Genomic DNA, 20,020 nt, shown 5'->3' with positions numbered 1-20,020 from the left:
GCAATCATCCCTCGCAGCAATTGTTTAGCAACTCAACGCAAACAATCGGAGGGATGTGCCTGCGATTTTCGCTCTCACAGCCGCCGTCCCCGAGGTCACTTCGGACAGCCAGCTTCAGCTGGCAGCAATTAGCGTTCTTGCCAAAGCAATTCAGCAGCCTCAGGCCGCCTCAGTCCTTCTCCCAGCATCTGGCAGGTTCTCGTTTCCTGCTGCCCGACAACCTCTGACACTACTGCTCCTACATTCGGCCTGGTACAGAAATGCCTCCTGCTTTCGGACCATCACGGAATCACTCGACTGTGAAAGAAGCCAATATTCCATCACCGGGGAATCTCGATGGCTGCCGGAACTTCATTACCCAATGCCAGCTGATATCCCAAGACCAGCCTGTACTTTTTGGTCATGATGCACAGAAATGGACGGACGTGGTCAATCTCCTAGATGCACCTCCACTCAACCAGTTCAACGCCTTACGGGAGCAAGGTTACACTGCAGCCCAATCGTTCCGGCATTTCCTCGCAGAGTTACGGAGGATTACTGCCCTATCATTACGTGGTCAGTCTGTCCACTAACTTCTGGACCTGCGTCAAGGCGAGGGATGGTGAGGACCTCTGCAGTCAAATTCCGCACGCTTGCAGTAGAGGCGGGATGGAATGAATGATCTCTCCTTAATGCCTTCCAGGTGGACTGAACGAGGAATCCGACAGAAGATCGTTATGTTGACGAGCAAGATTGTCTGGATAAACTAATTAATCCGGCTTTTCGCGTTGACGACTGGGAAACTTTGGCGCAGGGTAAGAATATCTCAAGCATCCCACACGCCATCTAATCGCCGTCTATCCTCGCTCTCTCCCTGATCACTCAGCACCCAGTCCACGGAGAACTCAATGCAAGTGGGGCGCATACGCCTGTTTCCAGAGAACTGAGAGGGGCACAGAACACCTTCCTGCGTCTACTGTAGTGAAACAGAACAATTCCTGGCGGCATTTCCCAAGCGTCTGGGAAAAGGATGCACGTCAGCAATGAGGAGACTCCTATTGGGTCGCTTCTCCCTGCAATGAGTTTCCCCTAGTTGTGTTACGGTCGCAGCTTCCTTGTCGTGGGGGTCTCGAGCCCATGAAACTACATCATTTATCGACTTTGGTGCAGCCAGGAATGTCATGGACATCTCTGTAGTTCAGAGATGGGAGTTCCCAACTCAGGAATTGAGAGAATAGACCATGGGCGGTCGACTTCTGAACACTGGCCAGATCCAACTTTCTACTGAACCTGTCAAAGTTGTGCTCGGAGACAACCATAGTGAAGAATTCCCCTTCTATCTGGTCGATTCCCTTGAACTGTTAATTGTGCTTGAACTTCCCCTGATATCCCGACGTTATTCACGGAATAATTGGTCTGTTAAAGCACTCAGAGTGGGGACCGGCGTGGTTGTCTACCAGTCTGGATCCAGCTCCAGCTAAATCGTGTCCTGTGCCCTAGGATATGGACCTGTCTCTGATTCTGGCTGAATATGCGAATCTTCTTGAGGTCTTCAGTAAAAGCATCTCTCTGCTTTATACCAGACAGACGACTTCACCTTCGACCTCCTACCTGGCACTAACCCTCCGCAGGACCGACACTTTTTCCTCTCTCTCGTCCTGAAACGGTGGTATGGAGGAGTGCTTCAAGGAGGCAACGGCCATGGGGTTTATTGGTCCATCATCATCTCCGGCAGGAGCACGCTCCGTCCCAAAATCGATTATCGGCCCTTGAATAACATCTCTGTGAAGAGTCATTACCCTCTTCTCCTGCTGGTGTCTACATTCGAACTTCTCAACAGAGTACTATAATTTCCAAAATTGATCCACTCCATGTTTGTAATCTGGTCCCTATGGGAGGAGGAGATGGGTGGAAGGCAGCTTTCAACACCTCTCATGGTCACTATGAGTACCTTTTGCTGCCTTTTGATCTGGCCAACGCCCCCGCTGTTTTCCAGGCCTCAATTCACGATGTGCTCAAAGACATGCTGAAACAGTTTGCTTTTCTGTATTTAGTCTACACCCATTTCTATTTCCGTTCTCATCAGGCACACGTCCAGCATTCCTGGAGGATTTACAGACGACTCCTCAAAATTAACCTGTACTCTAAACACGAGAAATGTGTTTTGGGGTTATGTCTTACCCCATTTAGTGTTCAAGTGGAGGGTAGTAAAGTTCAAGCAGGTACAAAGTAGCTCAAATCATCCACAGTCAAACAGTTACGGCACTTCATAGTGCTTGCGAACTTTTACTCTAATACATCGGGAATTTTGGCTCCCGTAAATGTCCTCACCAGAAAGAACTCGGCAGGATTCCATTCGAGAGACGGTGTTGACCAAGCATTTTCGGAGCTGAAGCGAAGTTTCACAACAGCTTCTGTGCTGCAACACCCTGACACGTCACTGCCATGCATGGTCGAGCTGCAGCCATGTGCTTTTCTTCCAGTCGCTTGACTCCGTCCGACAGTAACGACGATATTGCGAATCGCGACAATTTAACTGTCGGTGAGGACCTGGGGCGATGGCGGCAATAGTTAGAGGGGGGGAGAGCGTCATTCTTGATCTGTGCAGATCACAAGAAACTGTCCTACATTCAGGCGGTAAAGAGACTCAACTCTCGTTAATCCCGGTGGGCTGTCTACTTCACCCGGTTAATTTTAACCTCATCAATCGTCCGGGCAGCAAGAATACAAAGACCAACACTCTTTACCAGCAGGTCGACGGATCCGAGAACGCTGGGTAAAACAGGGCCGTTAACTAGTACTCTCAAACGGAGAACTATATGCCAATACCGGGTGAAAGCGAATATCAAAATATAAAACGAACGCCGCTCGTCTTCAAAGTCAGTCCATTCGATTGTCCACTCTCTCAGTCAAGGCCGAATGCAATCAGACAGTGTAATGTTGCTGTACTTTGTTCAAGTTCCCACACGCGCTACAACAACGCAAAGAAAGTAGTTAAATACCGCAACAATAAATAATAACGAGCTGAGATGTGCATATTCACATATATGAGATGTGGCAATTGTCGAATCTCTAGTGGTGATAGTGCACCCAACCCGAGGCGCAGCTCCTGAGGCGCCACAGACCCCTCCTTTTCGACACGGTGGTCGACTTTCTCAAGATGAACGCACAGTATCGACCAGGGAACCGTCTACCAAGCGGGTGGGAGGGGAGGCGTGGTGACTGAAAGGGCCGTCCCTTCCGAAAGGCGATGAGGAGGAATTTCTTTAGCCAGAGAATTTTTGGAATTCTTTGTCACAGGCGGCTGTGGAGCCCAAGCTACTCTGTATATTCAAGACAGAGGTTCAGATATTATTGATTTTCCAGGACAGGAAGGGAAACGGAGAGAAGGCAAGGGATTGGTGCTGAGGGGCGAATTGTATCAGTCATGATGAAATAATAGAGCATAATCGATGGGCCACATTGCGTGTTTCTGCTCCTATAATTTACCGGCTTATAGTCTTACTTAAATTATAATATCGTGGTTGTGGGGTGTTTGCTGAGGTTGCTGGATAGATGGATGTGTTCAACAGTAAAACAGCTTTCCCCCGATGTTTTTGCTCAAAAGGTCAACTGCGGTTAACTGGTGGCATGGATAACTGCTCGGGGAGAGTGGAAGTATTACGCGGTGAAACCTGGGGAACGGTCTGCGATGTTTTCTGGGATTTAAAGGATGCCTCAGTCGTCTGCAATCATCTCCATTGTGGTCCGGTTTTATCAGCGAAAGCGGGAGCATTCTTTGGTGAGGGAAATGGCTCGATTTGGAAAGACGTCACTGAATGTCGCGGTAATGAAATGCGTTTGAATGACTGCCGCATTTCATCATGGGGAGACCAACCGTGTACACACAAAAATGACGCCGGCGTTATCTGTTCCGGTAGGTGATTTGCCATTAGGTATCGGCCGCACTTATCGTAATAATAATAATAGTTTGAAAGTAATAATAATATTATCAAGTCAGAAACGACGAAGTGAGCTATACCTTAACACACCTCTTATAGACGGAGGATTTAAAATTATATGCTCCTACATCAGTTAAGCTAAAACAATTAATCCAAATAGTAGAACTATTTTCGAACGATACACAGTAAACATGGATTTTGGACTGGAAAAATGCAGAATATTAAACATAAAGATAGGTGCAATAGACCTAATTGAATCCAAAACAGAGGAGCACGATTCAATAAACCCAATGGATGAATATTAAAAAGTTAGTGCTTGCGATAACAATCAGGAAAGGAAATACATCCCCATGCGAAAAAGGAAACTTTTTGACAGAATTTACCCCAACGGTCAATACAAACTACCAGACAGAGCCCAACAGTGAAAATATAACAAAGGCTATAAACACTTCCGCTATACCTATGTTAATATATTCTTTTGCATAATAGCTTAGTCTGAAACTAATCTGGAACATTTACAAAGAAAAATAATATCTGAAGGGACAACTTTCAGAAAACATTATGCACATCGAATGTTCTTAGGTTGACACTATCCAGGGCAAAAGGCTGAAATGGAATAAATGACATCCCCACAATCTAAGAGACCAGGTGTCGACAAAGAAGCGTTCCACGCCTAACTTAGAGCTGGAGACCACCTCCCAGAAACAGAGGGGTTCCTTGTGGCAATACAGGACCAGGTGGTTAACACAAAAAAAAGATCAGAAATACACACCTGAAGAACAAATTAAAGGTGATAAATGTAGAAAATGCCCGGCAAAACCAGAAACGATCCAACACATTACAGGATCCTGTTGCAGTTTAACACAATTTGATTACTTATACAGGGACAGTCAAGTGACAAACATCATTTAGCAGAATCTTGCTTTAAAATTCAAATTAATAAATGTAATCTCACCTCAGTAAAATTTAACAGTCAGAGTCAAATTTGGAGTCAGAATACCACAAATTATATTATGATCGATCACTTATTACAGAGAGAGCAATATAAAATTACCGTCCACATATAATAGTACAGGATAAACAGGCAAAAACACAGATATAAATACAGAAATCTTAAAGAAATCAGTCAGTGAAAAGCACCAGAAATTTGCTGAATTAAAAGAGGAAGTTGGAAAACGTTGGAACATGACAAGATACACAGTGTACTGACAGTAATAACAACTGTTGCCACTACACAATAGCATGAAACCGTTATGCCTACACAGCAATATTTATGTAAATCTTCAGAAAGCCACAACACTGAACACCACAAGAATAGTTCAAAAGTGCCTCATAATTGTCAATTGAGCTGGCTGGCTATGACCGTGCCGGAGGGAAGACAAGCTTGAGCAGATTTTTTAAAAAATAAATAATAATCATAATAATAATCAATTATATGTGAAAAATGCTGACTAAAAAGAGGAAATTGAAACACAATAGAACATGAACAAGGAATACACAGATTTTTCCAGAAACAAAGGTTTGCTTCTGGCAAGACAGGTTAACACAAAAGTATTATCAATAATACATAATAAAAGTACAACAGATTAAAGATGATAAATGCAGAACATGCCAAGTGAAACCAAAAACAATCCAACACATTACAGGATTATGCAGCAGTTTAACTCAATCTGATTACTCGCACAGGCACAATCAAGTGGCAAACATCATTCACCAAATTCTTGCTTTAAAATACAAGCTGATGAAATATGTCACACCTTATTATAAATACAATCCCGATCTGGTTTTACAGTCAGCGTCCCACAAATTATATCACGGCAGATCCCTTATTACAGACGGGACAATTCATAATACCCATCAAGATATGATGATACAGATAAACAAACAAGATCGATAGGTATAGCCATTCCAAACACACATAACATACAGAAATTAATAAGTTAAAATCACCAGAAATCTGCCGAATTAAACGAATTACATTGCTCACAATAGTAATATCTACAAATGGTATCATCCCAAACGCACTCCACAATAATATTAAATCATTAGGACTACCCAGTAAAATCTACATAAATCTCCGGAAAGACACAATATTAAACACCGCCTGAATAGTCCGAACGTTGCCAGCCATTGAGAAATGAATGTGCTTGGCCATGTGACAATTAATACCACGAATTCAGCTGGCTAAATGAATACCTCCTAATTGATGGAGACTGGCATTGTACCGTATGACTGGATAAATACAAAGGTTACTCTGCTGTTGAAGAAGGATGGGGAGCAACATAAAGGAAATTCTAGACCTGTTAGCTTTACATCAGTGGTTGGGAAGTTGTTAGAATCGATTGTTGGGGATGAGATTACGGAGTACCAAGAGGCAGATGACAAGATTGGCCAAAGCCAGCATGGTTTTCTGAAAGGAAGATCCTGCCTACTAATCTGCTGAAATTTTTTGATATTACATGCAGGATAGGCAAAGGAAATGCAGTAGATGTGGTGTACTTCGATTTTCAGAAGGCCTTTGACAAGGTGCCGCACATGAGGCTGCTTAGCAAGATAAGAGTCCATGGAATTGCAGGGAAGTTACAAGCATCGGCGGAGCATTGGCTGATCCATAGAAAGCAGAGAGTGGTAATAGAGGGATCCTACTCTGACTGGCTGCCAATTACCAGTGGAGTTCCACAGGAATTGGTGTTGTAACCGCCGCTTTTTACGATGTATGTAAAAGATTTGGACTATAGGATTAATGTATTTGCGGGTAATTTTGCCGATGATACAAAGATAGGTGGAGGAGCGGGTAGTGTTGAGGAAACAGAGAGCCAGCAGAGAGACTTGGATAGTTTAGGGGAACGGGCAAAGAAGTGGCAAATGAAATGTGATGTTGGAAATTGTATGGTCATGCACTTTGGTGGAAGAAATAAACAGGCAGACTATTATTTAGATGGGGAGAGCATTCAAAATGCAGAGATGTAGAGGGACTTGGGAGTCCTTGTGCAGGATACCCGAAAGGTTATGCTCCAGGTTGAGTTGGTGGTGAAGAAGGAGAATGCAATGTTGGCATTCATTTATAGAGGTACAGAATATAAGAGCAAAGATGTGATGTTGCGGCTCAGTAAGGTACTCGTGAGCCCACACTTGGAGTATTGTGTGCAGTTTTGTGCTCCATATTTTAGAATGGAAGTACCGGCATTGAAGAGCGTTCAGAGAAGATTCACGATAATGATTCCAGGAATGAAAGGGTTACCATATGAGGAACTTGGGCTGTATTCCCTGTACTTCAGGAGAATGGGGGTGGAGGGGGCCGGATATCATAAAAACAAATCTGAATTTTAAAAGGCCGGAACAGATCTGATATGACAAAGTTATTTAAGGCACCTTATCAAAGGCCTTCTGGAAATCCAAGTAAAAGCCACTTACTTCCTCATCCTTGTCCACCCTCCTTGTTACTTCCTCGAAGAACTCTAACAGATTTTTCAGGCAAGATTTATCTTTACAGAAACCATGGTGACTTAGCCCTGCGCGGCAGAGTGTAGTCTGAACGTAAGAAGGGGAGGTGCTTTGCTAATGTTTTGTTGTTTTTACTGTTGCTGCTTCAGTGGTTCTGCCCAGCGTTGTGGGAATGCTGGGTTGGCGCGGGCATGCATGGCGACATTAGGGGGCTGCCCCTAGTTCTTTGTTTGTTCATGTTGGCTGTTTTTAAACATCAGTGAATATTGAAACTGTCATCAGACGTACTGAGCATCTGAAGAGCCAGAGAATCTGAGTTCGTGGCATGAAGTTGTCAGAAATAGCCGAGGAATGTAATTCAAAATGGCCTCTTGATTATGGAAACAGCTTCTGGTTGTGCGAGGCAACAAATGCAACTCGTCTGCAATTTGCAAGGCAGTGCAATTTTTTTTTTTAATTTCCTTAATTATAGAATTATATAATAGTCGTGCGCTGGAATCGGCTTGCTATGTAAGCTGCAACCAAGGCCAATCGATTTGTACAACGTACAATTACCATGCAAAATTTTCTTTGCATGACATGTTTTACAAACAATTTAAAAGTGACTTAAAGTGACGGGCAACTGAAAGATTTTATTCTACAATTTGAAAGCAGCAGGGCTAGTTTATTTCTGTAGTGCTGAGAAGATATCTTATCATCACTGGTACATTACATGAAATAGTCACTGAAACAGATATAACAGTGTGCAACTCTGTCATTTGGCATACCTCAAACGAGTTTCTAGATGTGAAACATGGAATTTCTGAGAAATCCCTCTCCATTTTCTTGGTTTTATATATTTACAAGGATGGAGACTACAATACATCTCTGATCACATCTCTGCAGTCTTCTCATGTGACACGGCGTTAAAGTTATTATGACACTGTGACTGTGTGTTTACTACAACAAGGAAGCTGCGCCACGGATACAATACTGAAATTCACTAACCAATGTACAGGAATGATTAAGAATGCACCTGCTGATATGCTTTTATCATAAAAAACGAATATCTTGGTGGTTCATCCATGATTTACAAATATTAATAACCAGTTATTCACTATTAACTAATGGATTAATGCAATCTATGTTAACCTGACAAAATAAAACATATAAAAATAAAGAAATATATAAATAAGAATGTAGCTCAAGTAAATATTATATTAACGTTAAGTAACTACATATGATAATAAATGAAGAACTTTCAGTCCTGAAACTTCCTGAGAACATAATTATTGAATACTGATTATCTATAATCCACATTGGTTCATATACAAACTTAAATTTTCGGCCACTAATTAACAATAATTTCAAGATAATGCATAAAATAATTTAAATAATTGAAGCCCATGCATACCTATACTATTTCAATGAGTTTTCGGCTAAGCTGCAGGGTTTAAACTTCGTAAACATCTCCGTTGAGCATTTGAGCCTGAAATGACAGATGAGCTATTCACCCAATCAAGTAACATCAGCAGCAGGTTATCCTCGACGGATGAAGTTATTGTCGAAAGACTACAGCAGATACTATTAAAATCCAGTTTTGCCTTCAGAAGTTATTTTCTGAGGGACGGAGCAAAGTAACCTAACTTGCTATCATGGTGCATATTTCTGATAACATTCACATCTGAGGTTCACGAATCTCCGGCCAACCTTCCCTCCAAGATGATTTGATCATCACATTCCTTGATGTCCTCTGTCTACCGCGGTTCGGAGATGTTGTTAAAGTATGGTGGAGCGTAAGCATTTTATGCTGTTTCTTCCCAGTAACAGCCGCATAGCATATTTGCAAAAGAGTCTAACTTAATTAATTTTAACCAACATGTGCATGTGTAACTGTTGCTTACAATATGCTGATGCTGAATGTCGAAGGACATCGATAACTAATTGTATTTTTCAGTGGATCACTGGCATTTGCGGCTGGCTGCTGGAGAGGGCCGATGCGATGGTCGAGTGGAGGTTTATCACAGCGGCGTCTGGGGCAGAGTGACTGACGATTTGTGGGATTTCAAAGACGCAGATGTGGTATGCAGACAGCTGAAGTGCGGCTCCGCAGTAAATGTTTACAACCACGGGAAGTATGGAATCGGGAAAGGGCCTGTGATAATGAGCAACGTCAGTTGTATTGGAGGTGAATCCTTCCTCTGGAACTGCACTTTCACACGAGCGGACCATTTACCTCTCGGTGGTGATGTTGGTGTCTTTTGTTCTGGTAAGAACATTCTGTTCCTTCATAAAGTATGCACTCTTGTACAGTCATAGAGTGTGTATTGCTGTGGTCTTCTGGATCAAGCAAGAACTGTGATCTTTTTTGGTTTACCTAATAAACAATGAAATAGACAATAGGTGCAGGAGTAGGCCATTCGGCCCTTCGAGCCAGCACCGCCATTCTATGTGATCATGGCTGATCATCCACAATCAGTATCCACTTCCTACCTTATCCCCATAACTTTTGCTTCTGCTATCTTTAAGAGCTCTATTCATCTCTTTCTTGAAAACATACAGAGACTTGGCGTCCACTGCTTTCTGGGTCAGAGCATTCCATATATCCACCACTCTCTGGGTGAAAAAGAGTTTCTTCAACTCCGTTTAAATGGCTACCCCTTAGTCTTAAACGGTGGCCTCTGATTCTAAACTCACCCATCAGTGGGAACATGCTTCCTGCCTCCAGCGTGTCCAATCCCTTAATAATCTTATATGTTTCAATCAGATGCCCTCTAACCCTTCGAAATTCCAGTGCACACAAGCCCAGTCACTCCAATCTTTCAACATATGACAGTCCCGCCATCCCAGGAACTAAACTGGTGAACCTACGCTGCACTCCCTCAATATCAAGAATTCCTTCCTCAAATTTGGAGACCAAAACTGCACAGAATACTCCACGTGTGGTCTCACCAGGGCCCTGTACAACTGCAGAAGGACCTCCTTGCTCCTATACTCAATTCCCCTCGTTATGAAAGCCAGCATGTCATTAGCTTTATTCACTGCCTGCTGTACCTGCATGCTTTCTTTCAGTGACTGATGTACAAGAACACCTAGATCTCGTTGTCCTTCCCCATTTCCTAACTTGATTCAATTTAGATAATAATCTGCCTTCCTGTTCTTACTACTAAAGTGGATAACCTCACATTTATCCACATTAAACTGCATTTGCCATGCATTCACCCACTCACCCACCCTGTCCAAGTCACCCTGAATTCTCATAACATCCTCCTCACATTTCACAATGCCACCCAGCTAGGTGTCATCTGCAAATTTGCTAATGTTACTTTTAATCCCTTCATCTAAATCATTAATGCATATTCTAAATAGCTGCGGTCTCGGCACTGAACCCTGCAGTACCCCAGTGGTCACCGCCTGCCATTCCGAAAGGGACCGTTAATGGCTACTCTTTGTTTCCTGTCAGCCAGCCAATTTTCAATCCATGTCAGTACTCTGCTCCCAATACCATGTGCCGTAATTTTGACCACTAATCTCCTATGGAAAGCGGCCAGTGAGTGAGTGGGCCAGTGAAGGAGTGGAGCTTTGAGGCTTGGATTCGAGAGGCTTCGACGAGAAGAGGCGGAGGACGAGCTTGCTCGCAGTTAGTTTTTAATGTTCCCTGAGACGGTGATGTGCCTCTCATGTGAGATGTGGCAGTCTTGGGGGAACGCCCCTCTCCTGCACAGTCACATCTGCCAGAAGTGCATGCGGCTGGGCGATCTGGAAGACCGTGTAAGGAATCTGGAGCAGCAGCTGGATAACCTTCGACTCATAAGGGATAATGAGGTTGTCATAGATGAGAGCTACAGGGAGGTAGTCACACCTAAGCTGTCGGAAGCAGGTCGTTGGGTGACAGTCAGAGGGGGGAAAGCGACAGTGAGTACACAGGTAGTGCAGAGCACCCTTGTAGCCATTCCCTTGAATAATAAGTTTACCGTCCTGGATACTGTTGGCGGGGACGACCGACCAGGTGTGAGCCACGGTGGCAGGGCCTCCGGCACTGAGTCTGACCCTGTGGTGCAGAAGGGTGGGACGGAGCAGAGGAGAGCTGTAGTCATTGGAGACTCGATAGTCAGGGGAGCAGACAGGAGATTTTGTGGACGTGAGAAGGACACCCGCATGGTATGTTGCCTCCCGGGTGCCAGGGTACGGGATGTCTCTGACTGGGTGCACGACATCCTGGTACGAGAGGAAAAGCAACCAGAAGTCATGATACATGTTGGGACCAACGACATAGGCAGGAAGAGGGATGAGGTCCTGAAGTGTGAGTTTCGGGAACTAGGCAGAAGGCTGAAGAACAGGACCTCAGGGGTGGCGTTCTCAGGATTGCTACCAGTGCTACGTGACAGTGATGGTAAGAATTGGAGGGGATGGCAGTTGAATGCGTGGCTGAGGAGTTGGTGCAGGGAGCAGGGTTTTAGATTTTTAGATCATTGGGATCTCTTCTGGGGAAGGTGGGACCTGTACAGATTGGATAGGTTGCACCTGAACTCGACGGGGAGCAGTATCCTTGCAAGTAGGTTTGCTAGCATGGTTCGGGAGGGTTTAAATTCATTTGCGAGGGGGATGCGACCCAGAGCGATAACGCAGTGAAAGAAGTGCATGGAGTAAAGCCAGATCTAACATACAGAGACGCTTTGAGGAAAGAGAAGCAGAATAAATGGTGTAAAGACAGTAAGGTAGAAGTGCTGAAATGTGTGTACCTCAATGCAAGAAGTATCAGGAACAAAGGTGATGAACTGAGAGCTTGGATACATACGTGGAATTATGATGTAGTGGCCATTACAGAAACTTGGCTGGCACCAGGGCAGGAATGGATTCTCAAATTTCCTGGATTTCAGTGCTTTGAAATGGATAGAGAGTGCTTTAAAAGGGCGGAAAAAGGGGAGGAGGGGTGGCATTATTGATCAGGGATACTATTACAGCTACAGAAAAGGTGCATAATGCAGTAGGATCCTCTTTTGAGTCAATATGGGTGGAAGTCAGGAACAGGAAGGGAGCAGTTTCTCTATTGGGGGTATTCTATAGGCCCCCTGGTAGCAGCAGAGATACAGAGGAACAGATTGGGAGGCAGATTTTGGAAAGGTGCAAAAATAACAGGGTTGTTATCATGGGTGACTTTAACTTCCCTAATTTTGATTGGCCCCTGACTAGTTCCAAGGGTTTAGATGTGGCAGAGTTTGTTAAGTGTGTCCAGGATGGATTCCTGTCACAGTATGTGGACAGGCCGACCAGGGGGAATGCCATACTAGATCTAGTACTAGGTAATGAACCGGGTCAGGTCACAGATCTCTCAGTGGGAGAGCATCTGGGGGACAGTGACCACCGCTCCCTGGCCTTTAGCATTATCATGGAAAAAGATAGAACCAGAGAGGACAGGAGAGTTTTTAATTCGGGAAAGGCAAATTATGAGGCAATAAGGCTAGAACTTGCGGGTGTGAATTGGGATGATGTTTTTGCAGGGAAATGTACTATGGACATGTGGTCGATGTTTAGAGATCTCTTGCGGGATGTTAGGGACAAATTTGTCCCAGTGAGGAAGATAAAGAATGATAGGTTGAAGGAACCATGGGTGACAAGTGAGGTGGAAAATCTAGTCAGGTGGAAGAAGGCAGCATATATGAGGTTTAGGAAGCAAGGATCAGATGTGTCTATTGAAGAATATAGGGAAGCAAGAAAGGAGCTTAAGAAGGGGCTGAGAAGAGCAAAAAGGGGGCATGAGAAGGCCTTGGTGAGTAGGGTAAAGGAAAACCCCAAGGCATTCTTCAATTATGTGAAGAAAAAAAGGATGACAGGAGTGAAGGTAGGACCGATTCGAGATAAAGGTGGGAAGATGTGCCTGGAGTCTGTGGAAGTGAGCGAGGTCCTCAATGAATACTTCTCTTCGGTATTCACCAATGAGAGGGAACTTGAGGATGGTGAGGACAATATGAGTGAGGTTTATGTTCTGGAGCATGTTGATATTAAGGGAGAGGAGGTGTTGGAGTTTTTAAACTACATTTGGACAGATAAGTCCCGGGGCCTGACGAAATATTCCCCAGACTGCTCCACGAGGCGAGGAAAGATATTGCTGAGCCTCTGGCTAGGATCTTTATGTCCTCGTTTTCCACGGGAATGGTACCAGAGGATTGGAGGGAGGCGAATGTTGACCCCTTGTTGAAAAAAAGTAGTCGAGATAGTCCGGGTAATGATAGACCAGTGAGCCTTACGTCTGCGGTGGGAAAGCTGTTGGAAAAGATTCTTAGAGATGGGATCTATAGGCACTTAGAGAATCGTGGTCTGATCAGGCACTGTCAGCATGGCTTCGTGAAGGGCATATCGTGTCCAACAAGCCTGATAGAGTTCTTTGAGGAGGTGACCAGGCATATAGAAGAGGGTAATGCAGTGGATGTGATCTATATGGATTTTAGTAAGGCATTTGACAAGGTTCCACACGGTAGGCTTATTCAGAAAGTTAGAAGGCATGGGATCCAGGGAAGTTTGGCCAGATGGATTCAGAATTGGCTTGCCTGCAGAAGGCAGAGGGTGGTGGTGGAGGGAGTACATTCAGATTGGAGGATTGTGACTAGTGGTGTCCCACAAGGATCTTTTCTGGGACCTCTACTTTTGGTGATTTTTATTAACGATCTGGATGTTGAGGTGGAAGGGTGGATTGGCAAGTTTGCAGACGACACAAAGGTTGGTGATGTTGTAGATAGTGTAGAGGATTGTTCAAAGATTGCCGAGAGACATTGATCGGATGCAGGAGTGGGTTGAGAAGTGGCAGATGGAGTTCAACCCGGAGAAGTGTGAGGTGGTACACTTTGGAAGGACAAACTCCAAGACAGAGTACAAAGTAAATGGCAGGATACTTGGTAGTGTGGAGGAGCAGAGGGATCTCGGGGTACATGTCCACAGATCCCTGCAAGTTTCCTCACAGGTGAATAGGGTAGTTAAGAAAGTTTATGGGGTGTTAGCTTTCATAAGTCGAGGAACAGAGTTTAAGAGTCGCGATGTAATGATGCAGCTCTATAAAACTCTGGTTAGGCCACACTTGGAGTACTGTGTCCAGTTCTGGTCACCTCACTATAGGAAGGATGTGGAAGCATTGGAAAGGGTACAGAGGAGATTTACCAGGATGCTGCCTGGTTTAGAGAGTATGCATTATCATCAGAGATTAAGGAAGCTAGGGCTTTACTCTTTGGAGAGAAGGAGGATGAGAGGAGACATGATAGAGGTGTTCAAGATAATAAGAGGAATAGATAGAGTGGATAGCCAGCGCCTCCTCCCCAGGGCACCACTGCTCAATACAAGAGGACATGGCTTTAAGGTAAGGGGTGGGAAGTTCAAGGGGGATATTAGAGGAAAGTTTTTTACTCAGAGAGTGGTTGGTGCGTGGAATGCACTGCCTGATTCAGTGGTGAGGCAGATACACTAGTGAAGTTTAAGAGACTACTAAACAGGTATATGGAGGAATTTAAGTTGGGGGGTAAATATGGGAGGCAGGGTTTGAGGTTCGGCACAACATTGTGGGCCGAAGGGCCTGTACTGTGCTGTATTATTCTATGTTCTACGTTCTATGTTCCATGTGTGACTTTACCAAAGGATTTCTGAAAGTCCAGGTACACTGCATCCACTGGCTCTCCATTATCCATTTTCATAGTTACATCCTCAAAAAATTCCGGAAGATTAGACAAGCACGATTTCCCCTTCGTAAATCCACGCTGACTCGGACCTATCCTGTTCCTGCCATCCAAATGTGTCGTTATTTCATCTTTTATAATTGACTCCAGCATCTTTCCCACCACTGACATCCGGCCAACCGGTACATAACTCCCTGTTTTCTCTCTTCCTCCTTTCTTGAAAAGTGGGACATTGGCCATCCTCCAATCCACTGGAACTGATCCTGAATCTAGAGAACATTGGAAAATGATTACTAATGCGTCCACGATTTCTATAGCCACCTCCTTGAGTACGCTGGGATGCAGACTATCAGGTCCCGGAGACTTATCAGCCTTCAGACCCAACAGTCTATCCAACACCATTTTCTGCTTAATATAAATTTCCTTCAGTTCATGCACTACCATGGGCACGTGGCCAAGTGGTTAAGGCATTGGACTAGCGACCTGAAAGTCGTGAGTTCGAGCCCCAGCGGAGGCAACATTTGTGGCGTCCTTGAGCAAGGCACTTCATCACACATTGCTGTGCGACGACACTGGTGCCAAGCTGCATGGGTCCTAATGCCCTTCCCTTGGACAACATTGGTGTCGTGGAGAGGGGAGACTTGCAGCATGGGCAACTGCTGGTCTTCCATTCAACCTTGCCCAGGTCTGCACCCTGGAGAGTGAAGACTTTCCAGGCACAGATCCATGGTCTCGCAAGACAAACGGATGCCATCCACTGCCCTAGGTCCTTTGGCCACTATTCTATCTGGGAGATTGTTTGTGTCTTCCCGAGTGAAGACAGATCCAAAGTACCCGTTCAACTCGTCTGCCGTTTCCTTGTTCCCCAGAATAAATCCAACCTTTTCTGCCTTCAAGTTTAAAAAACAGGACTCCCGCACCAAGTTATTGTAACGAAGGAAAATCTATGACCACATTAGCCCTCTAGATTCCCTGTTTCCATTTATATAAGGATGGCAAATATCTCTCTAATACTGTTACTGTTAGCTTTTCCATGATGCTATCGTGATGAAGGGTCTTGACCCAAAACGACAACTCTGTATTCCTGGAAAGATGATTCCTGACCTGCTGAGTTCCACCAAAAATTTGTGTGTGTTACTCTTCATTTGTAACATCTGCAAAGCCTCTTATGTATTCCGCAATCTACAGTTATCTTTACTTACAGGTCCATGTTGAGATATTGATACGATTGGCCATCGCCTCAGTGAGAGCCCCAAACTGATATAATTCAAGATCACAATCACATTCTCAGGCAGTGGTAATCACAGCTAAATGAATACATATGTCTTGCACTCCTGTCAGATCAAGTCTGTGAAAATTTGAACCACAGACTGGAAGGAATTAAGAAAGATTGCACTTTCAAAAAGTGCAGAAAAATGTTGAATGGATGTGAACAATCTATATCCATCGCAAATGTCTTCAGTTCTTCAAGGAAGAATTTGCGAAACATGGTTGTTCATAGACTGTTTGCTGCACTCCCATCAGGAGGAGGCTGCGTAGTATCTACGCCAGGTAAATCAGACACAAAATCAGTTAATTTTCCCAAGCAGTCAGACTGATCAACAACTCCTGTCACCAACCAACCCCGACTGCTTTATCATTTCCTGTCAGAGTGACCGTATGTACAAACACTTCTGTGCCTTGTGTCACATTATAGACATTATTTTATATTTATTCTGTAGGTTTATTGTTGTGTTCTTCATCTGATTGGGCTTTTCTTTTCACCACTGCACCGGAACCGGAGAAAAAAAAAATATTACGTTCTCCTATTCAATTGTGTACTGGAAACAAAATTAAACAATCTTCAATTTGACCATGAGCTGAAAGATTGCAAGCGCCCTCTCCTTTGTTATAAATGGCCAGTGTTTTGCGAATTTATATTAAGCAGAGTAATGAAGTTACACTTGACAAGTATCTGTCCAGCCTGATTGATTGCAAGCCTTAATCAAGTTGTTTCCAGAAAGCCAACTCATTTAATTAATAATATTTCGTGCTGCAGATAATATTCCCGTAAGGCTGGTGAATGGTGCAAGTCGTTGTGCAGGAAGGGTAGAAGATTATTATGACGGAATCTGGGGCACCGTGTGTGATGATGCTTGGGATTTCATAGATGCACATGTTGTTTGCAAAGAACTGAATTGTGGACATGCTGTTAATATCACGAAGTCCAGTTGGTTTGGCCAAGGCTCAGGTCCTGTCTGGTTGGACAACCTCAAGTGTTCAGCGAATAATTCGGCCTTGTGGCAATGTGCGGCGAGACCATGGGGCGAGAACGATTGTGTTCACAAAGAAGATGCTGGAGTTATCTGTTCAGGTGAGTAGTTTTTTAAGGCATGCAGGCATAAGAATGCTTTTCTCTCACTGTGATGAAGTCCATTTTGACATTCCCGTGTAAGATAATTTCGTAAAGGTAATCGATAAAATTGGCATTATTACTCTTATTGAAAAACCACCAACACTACCACAAAACAACAAGGGTTCAATGAATTAACTACAAATAAATTGATAATAGTGCTATATTTTTTTAAAATTCGTTTTTGATTCCTGTGGAAGTCCAAAGGGAAACGATACTGATATCCCAGAGGAAAGGTTTTTGATCCTGCATGGTGTGATTGAAACTAGAGCTGTCGGTGGATGGGAGCCACAGTGCCAGAATAGTTAGTGGAGAGGTTATGAAGGCATATCTTTGTAAGACCTCAGACAAAGTTAGGGATGAAAAGGCTGAGCATGGTGCGACTATGTCCTGAACTGCATATATTTCAATTCCAGACGTATCGGAGGAAAGGCGGATAATAGTGCGGGGGAAATGGTCACTGGTTTGCAAATAGAGGCAATGTATAGTCAGGAGAGGCTGAGGCTGTTGACAGGGCAATATTGCAGTCACTAGGATGAGTTGCAACGTGGATGGTGGGCAAAATCTAAAACCGATGAATACAGCACTGAAGATACAGTATTTGAATGCACACAGTACACAGAATAGGGTAGATGAACTTGCAGCACAATTGCAGATTGGCAGGCAGGATGCTTTAGGTATCACTAAATCATGGCTAAAAGACGATAATAGCTTGGAACATAATGTCCAAAGATACACATTGCATCGAAAGGACAAGCAGGAAGGAAGAGGGGGCGGCATAATTCTGTTGGTAAAAAATTAAATCAAATTATTCGAAAGAGGTGACATCCATAAAGCTAAGGAACTGCAAAAATAAAAATGCACTGATGGGATTTGTATACAGACCCGCGAACAGTAGTAAGGATGTGTCCTACCAATTGTAACGCAAGATGGAAAATGAATGCCAAAAGGACAGTATTAAAATGCTAATGGGAGAATTCAATTCTATAGGCCCCCTGGTAGCTGCAGAGATACCGAGGAGCTGACTGGGAGTTAGATTTTGGAAAGGTGCAAAAATAACGAAGTTCTTATCATGGGTGACTTTAACTTCGTTAATATTGATTAACACCTGATTAGTTCCAATGGTTTAGACAGAGCAGAGTTTGTTAGGTGTGTCCAGGACGGATTCGTGCTACAGTATGTTGACAGGCCGACTGAGGGAAAGCCATACTAGGTCTAGTATTAGGTAACGAACCGGGTCAGGTCGCAGAGCTATCAGTGGGTGAGCATCTGGGGGACAGTGACCACCGCTCCCTGGCCTTTAGCATTATCATGGAAAAGGATAGAATCAGAGAGGACAGGAAAAATTTTAATTGGAGAAGGGCAAATTATGAGGCTATAAGGCTAGAACTTGCGGGTGTGAATTGGGATAATGATTTTGCAGGGAAATGTACTATGGACATGTGGTCGATGTTTAGGGATCTCTTTGCAAGATGTTGGGGATAAATTTGTCCCGGTAAGGAAGATAAAGAATGGTAGGGTGAAGGAACCATGGGTGCCAAGTGAGGTGGAAAATCTAGTCACGTGGAAGAAGGCAGCATACATGAGGTTTAGAAAGCAAGAATCAAATGGGTCTTTTGAGGAATGCTGGGTAGCAAGAACGGAGCTTCAGAAGTGTCTGAGGAGAGCAGAAAGGGGGCATGAGAAGGCCTTGGCGATTAGGGTAAAGGAAAGCCCCAAGGTATTCTTCAACTATGTAAAGAACTAAAGGATAACAGGAGTGAAGAAGGCCGATTAGAGCTACGGGTGGAAAGATGTGCCTGGAGGCTGTGGAATTGAGCGAGGTCCTCAATGAATACTTCTCTTCGGTTTTCACCAATGAGAGGGAACTTGATGATGGTGAGGACAATACGAGTGAGGTTGATGTTCTGAAGTATGTTGATATTAAGGGAGAGGAGGAGTTGGAGTTGTTAAATACATTAGGGCGGATATGTCCCTGCGGCCTGATGGAATATTCCCCAGGCTGCTCCACAAGCCGAGGGAAGAGATTGCTGAGCCTCTGGCTAGGATCTTTATGTCCTCGTTGTCCACGGGAATAGTACCGGAGGATTGAAGGGAGGCGAATGTTGTCCCCTTGTTCAAAAAAGGTAGTAGAGATAGTCCTGATAATTATAGACCAGTGAGCCTTACGTCTGTTGTGGGAAATCTGTGGGGAAATATTCTTATACATAGGATCTATGGGCACTTAGAGAATCATGGTCTGATCAGGGACAGTCAGCATGGCTTTGTGAAGGACAGATCGTGTCTAACAAGCCTGATAGAGTTCTTTGAGAAAATGACCAGGCCAATAGATGAAGGTAGTGCAGTAGATGTGATTTACATGGATATTAGTAACGCATTTCACAAGGTTGCGCAAGGTATGTATCATGGTCCAGTCCATGAAGTCCGCATTCCGGTTCACGGTCCCGCCCATCGAGCCTTGCTCCGGGTTTTCCTGTCTACCCTGTTTCTGTCTCTGTTGAGCACTAATTGAAGCAGCTGATTTTCGTTGGGACTGGCTGCATAAACACCTCCAGAGACCAAGGCGTGGCTGTTGCATTGCTCTTGTCCTTACTCCATGTTTCCCTTCCCCTGCCTTCTGTTTC

General features: G+C 44.2%; 1 protein-coding gene across 1 annotated transcript in view; it reads left to right on the top strand.

The window, feature by feature from the left end:
* Nucleotides 1–260: 260 nt before the first annotated feature.
* The window catches only part of LOC140196958 (neurotrypsin-like), a 37,368-nt gene continuing 17,608 nt past the window's right edge, over nucleotides 261–20,020 (top strand). The window contains exons 1-2 of the mRNA XM_072256894.1: nucleotides 261–555; nucleotides 9,301–9,531. Of these exons, the coding sequence (XP_072112995.1) occupies nucleotides 261–555; nucleotides 9,301–9,531 (526 nt within the window). The remainder of the gene's footprint in view (nucleotides 556–9,300; nucleotides 9,532–20,020) is intronic.

The sequence above is a fragment of the Mobula birostris genome, chromosome 4 (genome assembly GCF_030028105.1).
Source record: "Mobula birostris isolate sMobBir1 chromosome 4, sMobBir1.hap1, whole genome shotgun sequence".
NCBI lineage: Eukaryota > Metazoa > Chordata > Chondrichthyes > Myliobatiformes > Myliobatidae > Mobula > Mobula birostris.
The sequence above is the reverse complement of the archived record's forward strand: the minus strand, read 5'-3'. Positions and strand labels throughout refer to the sequence as shown.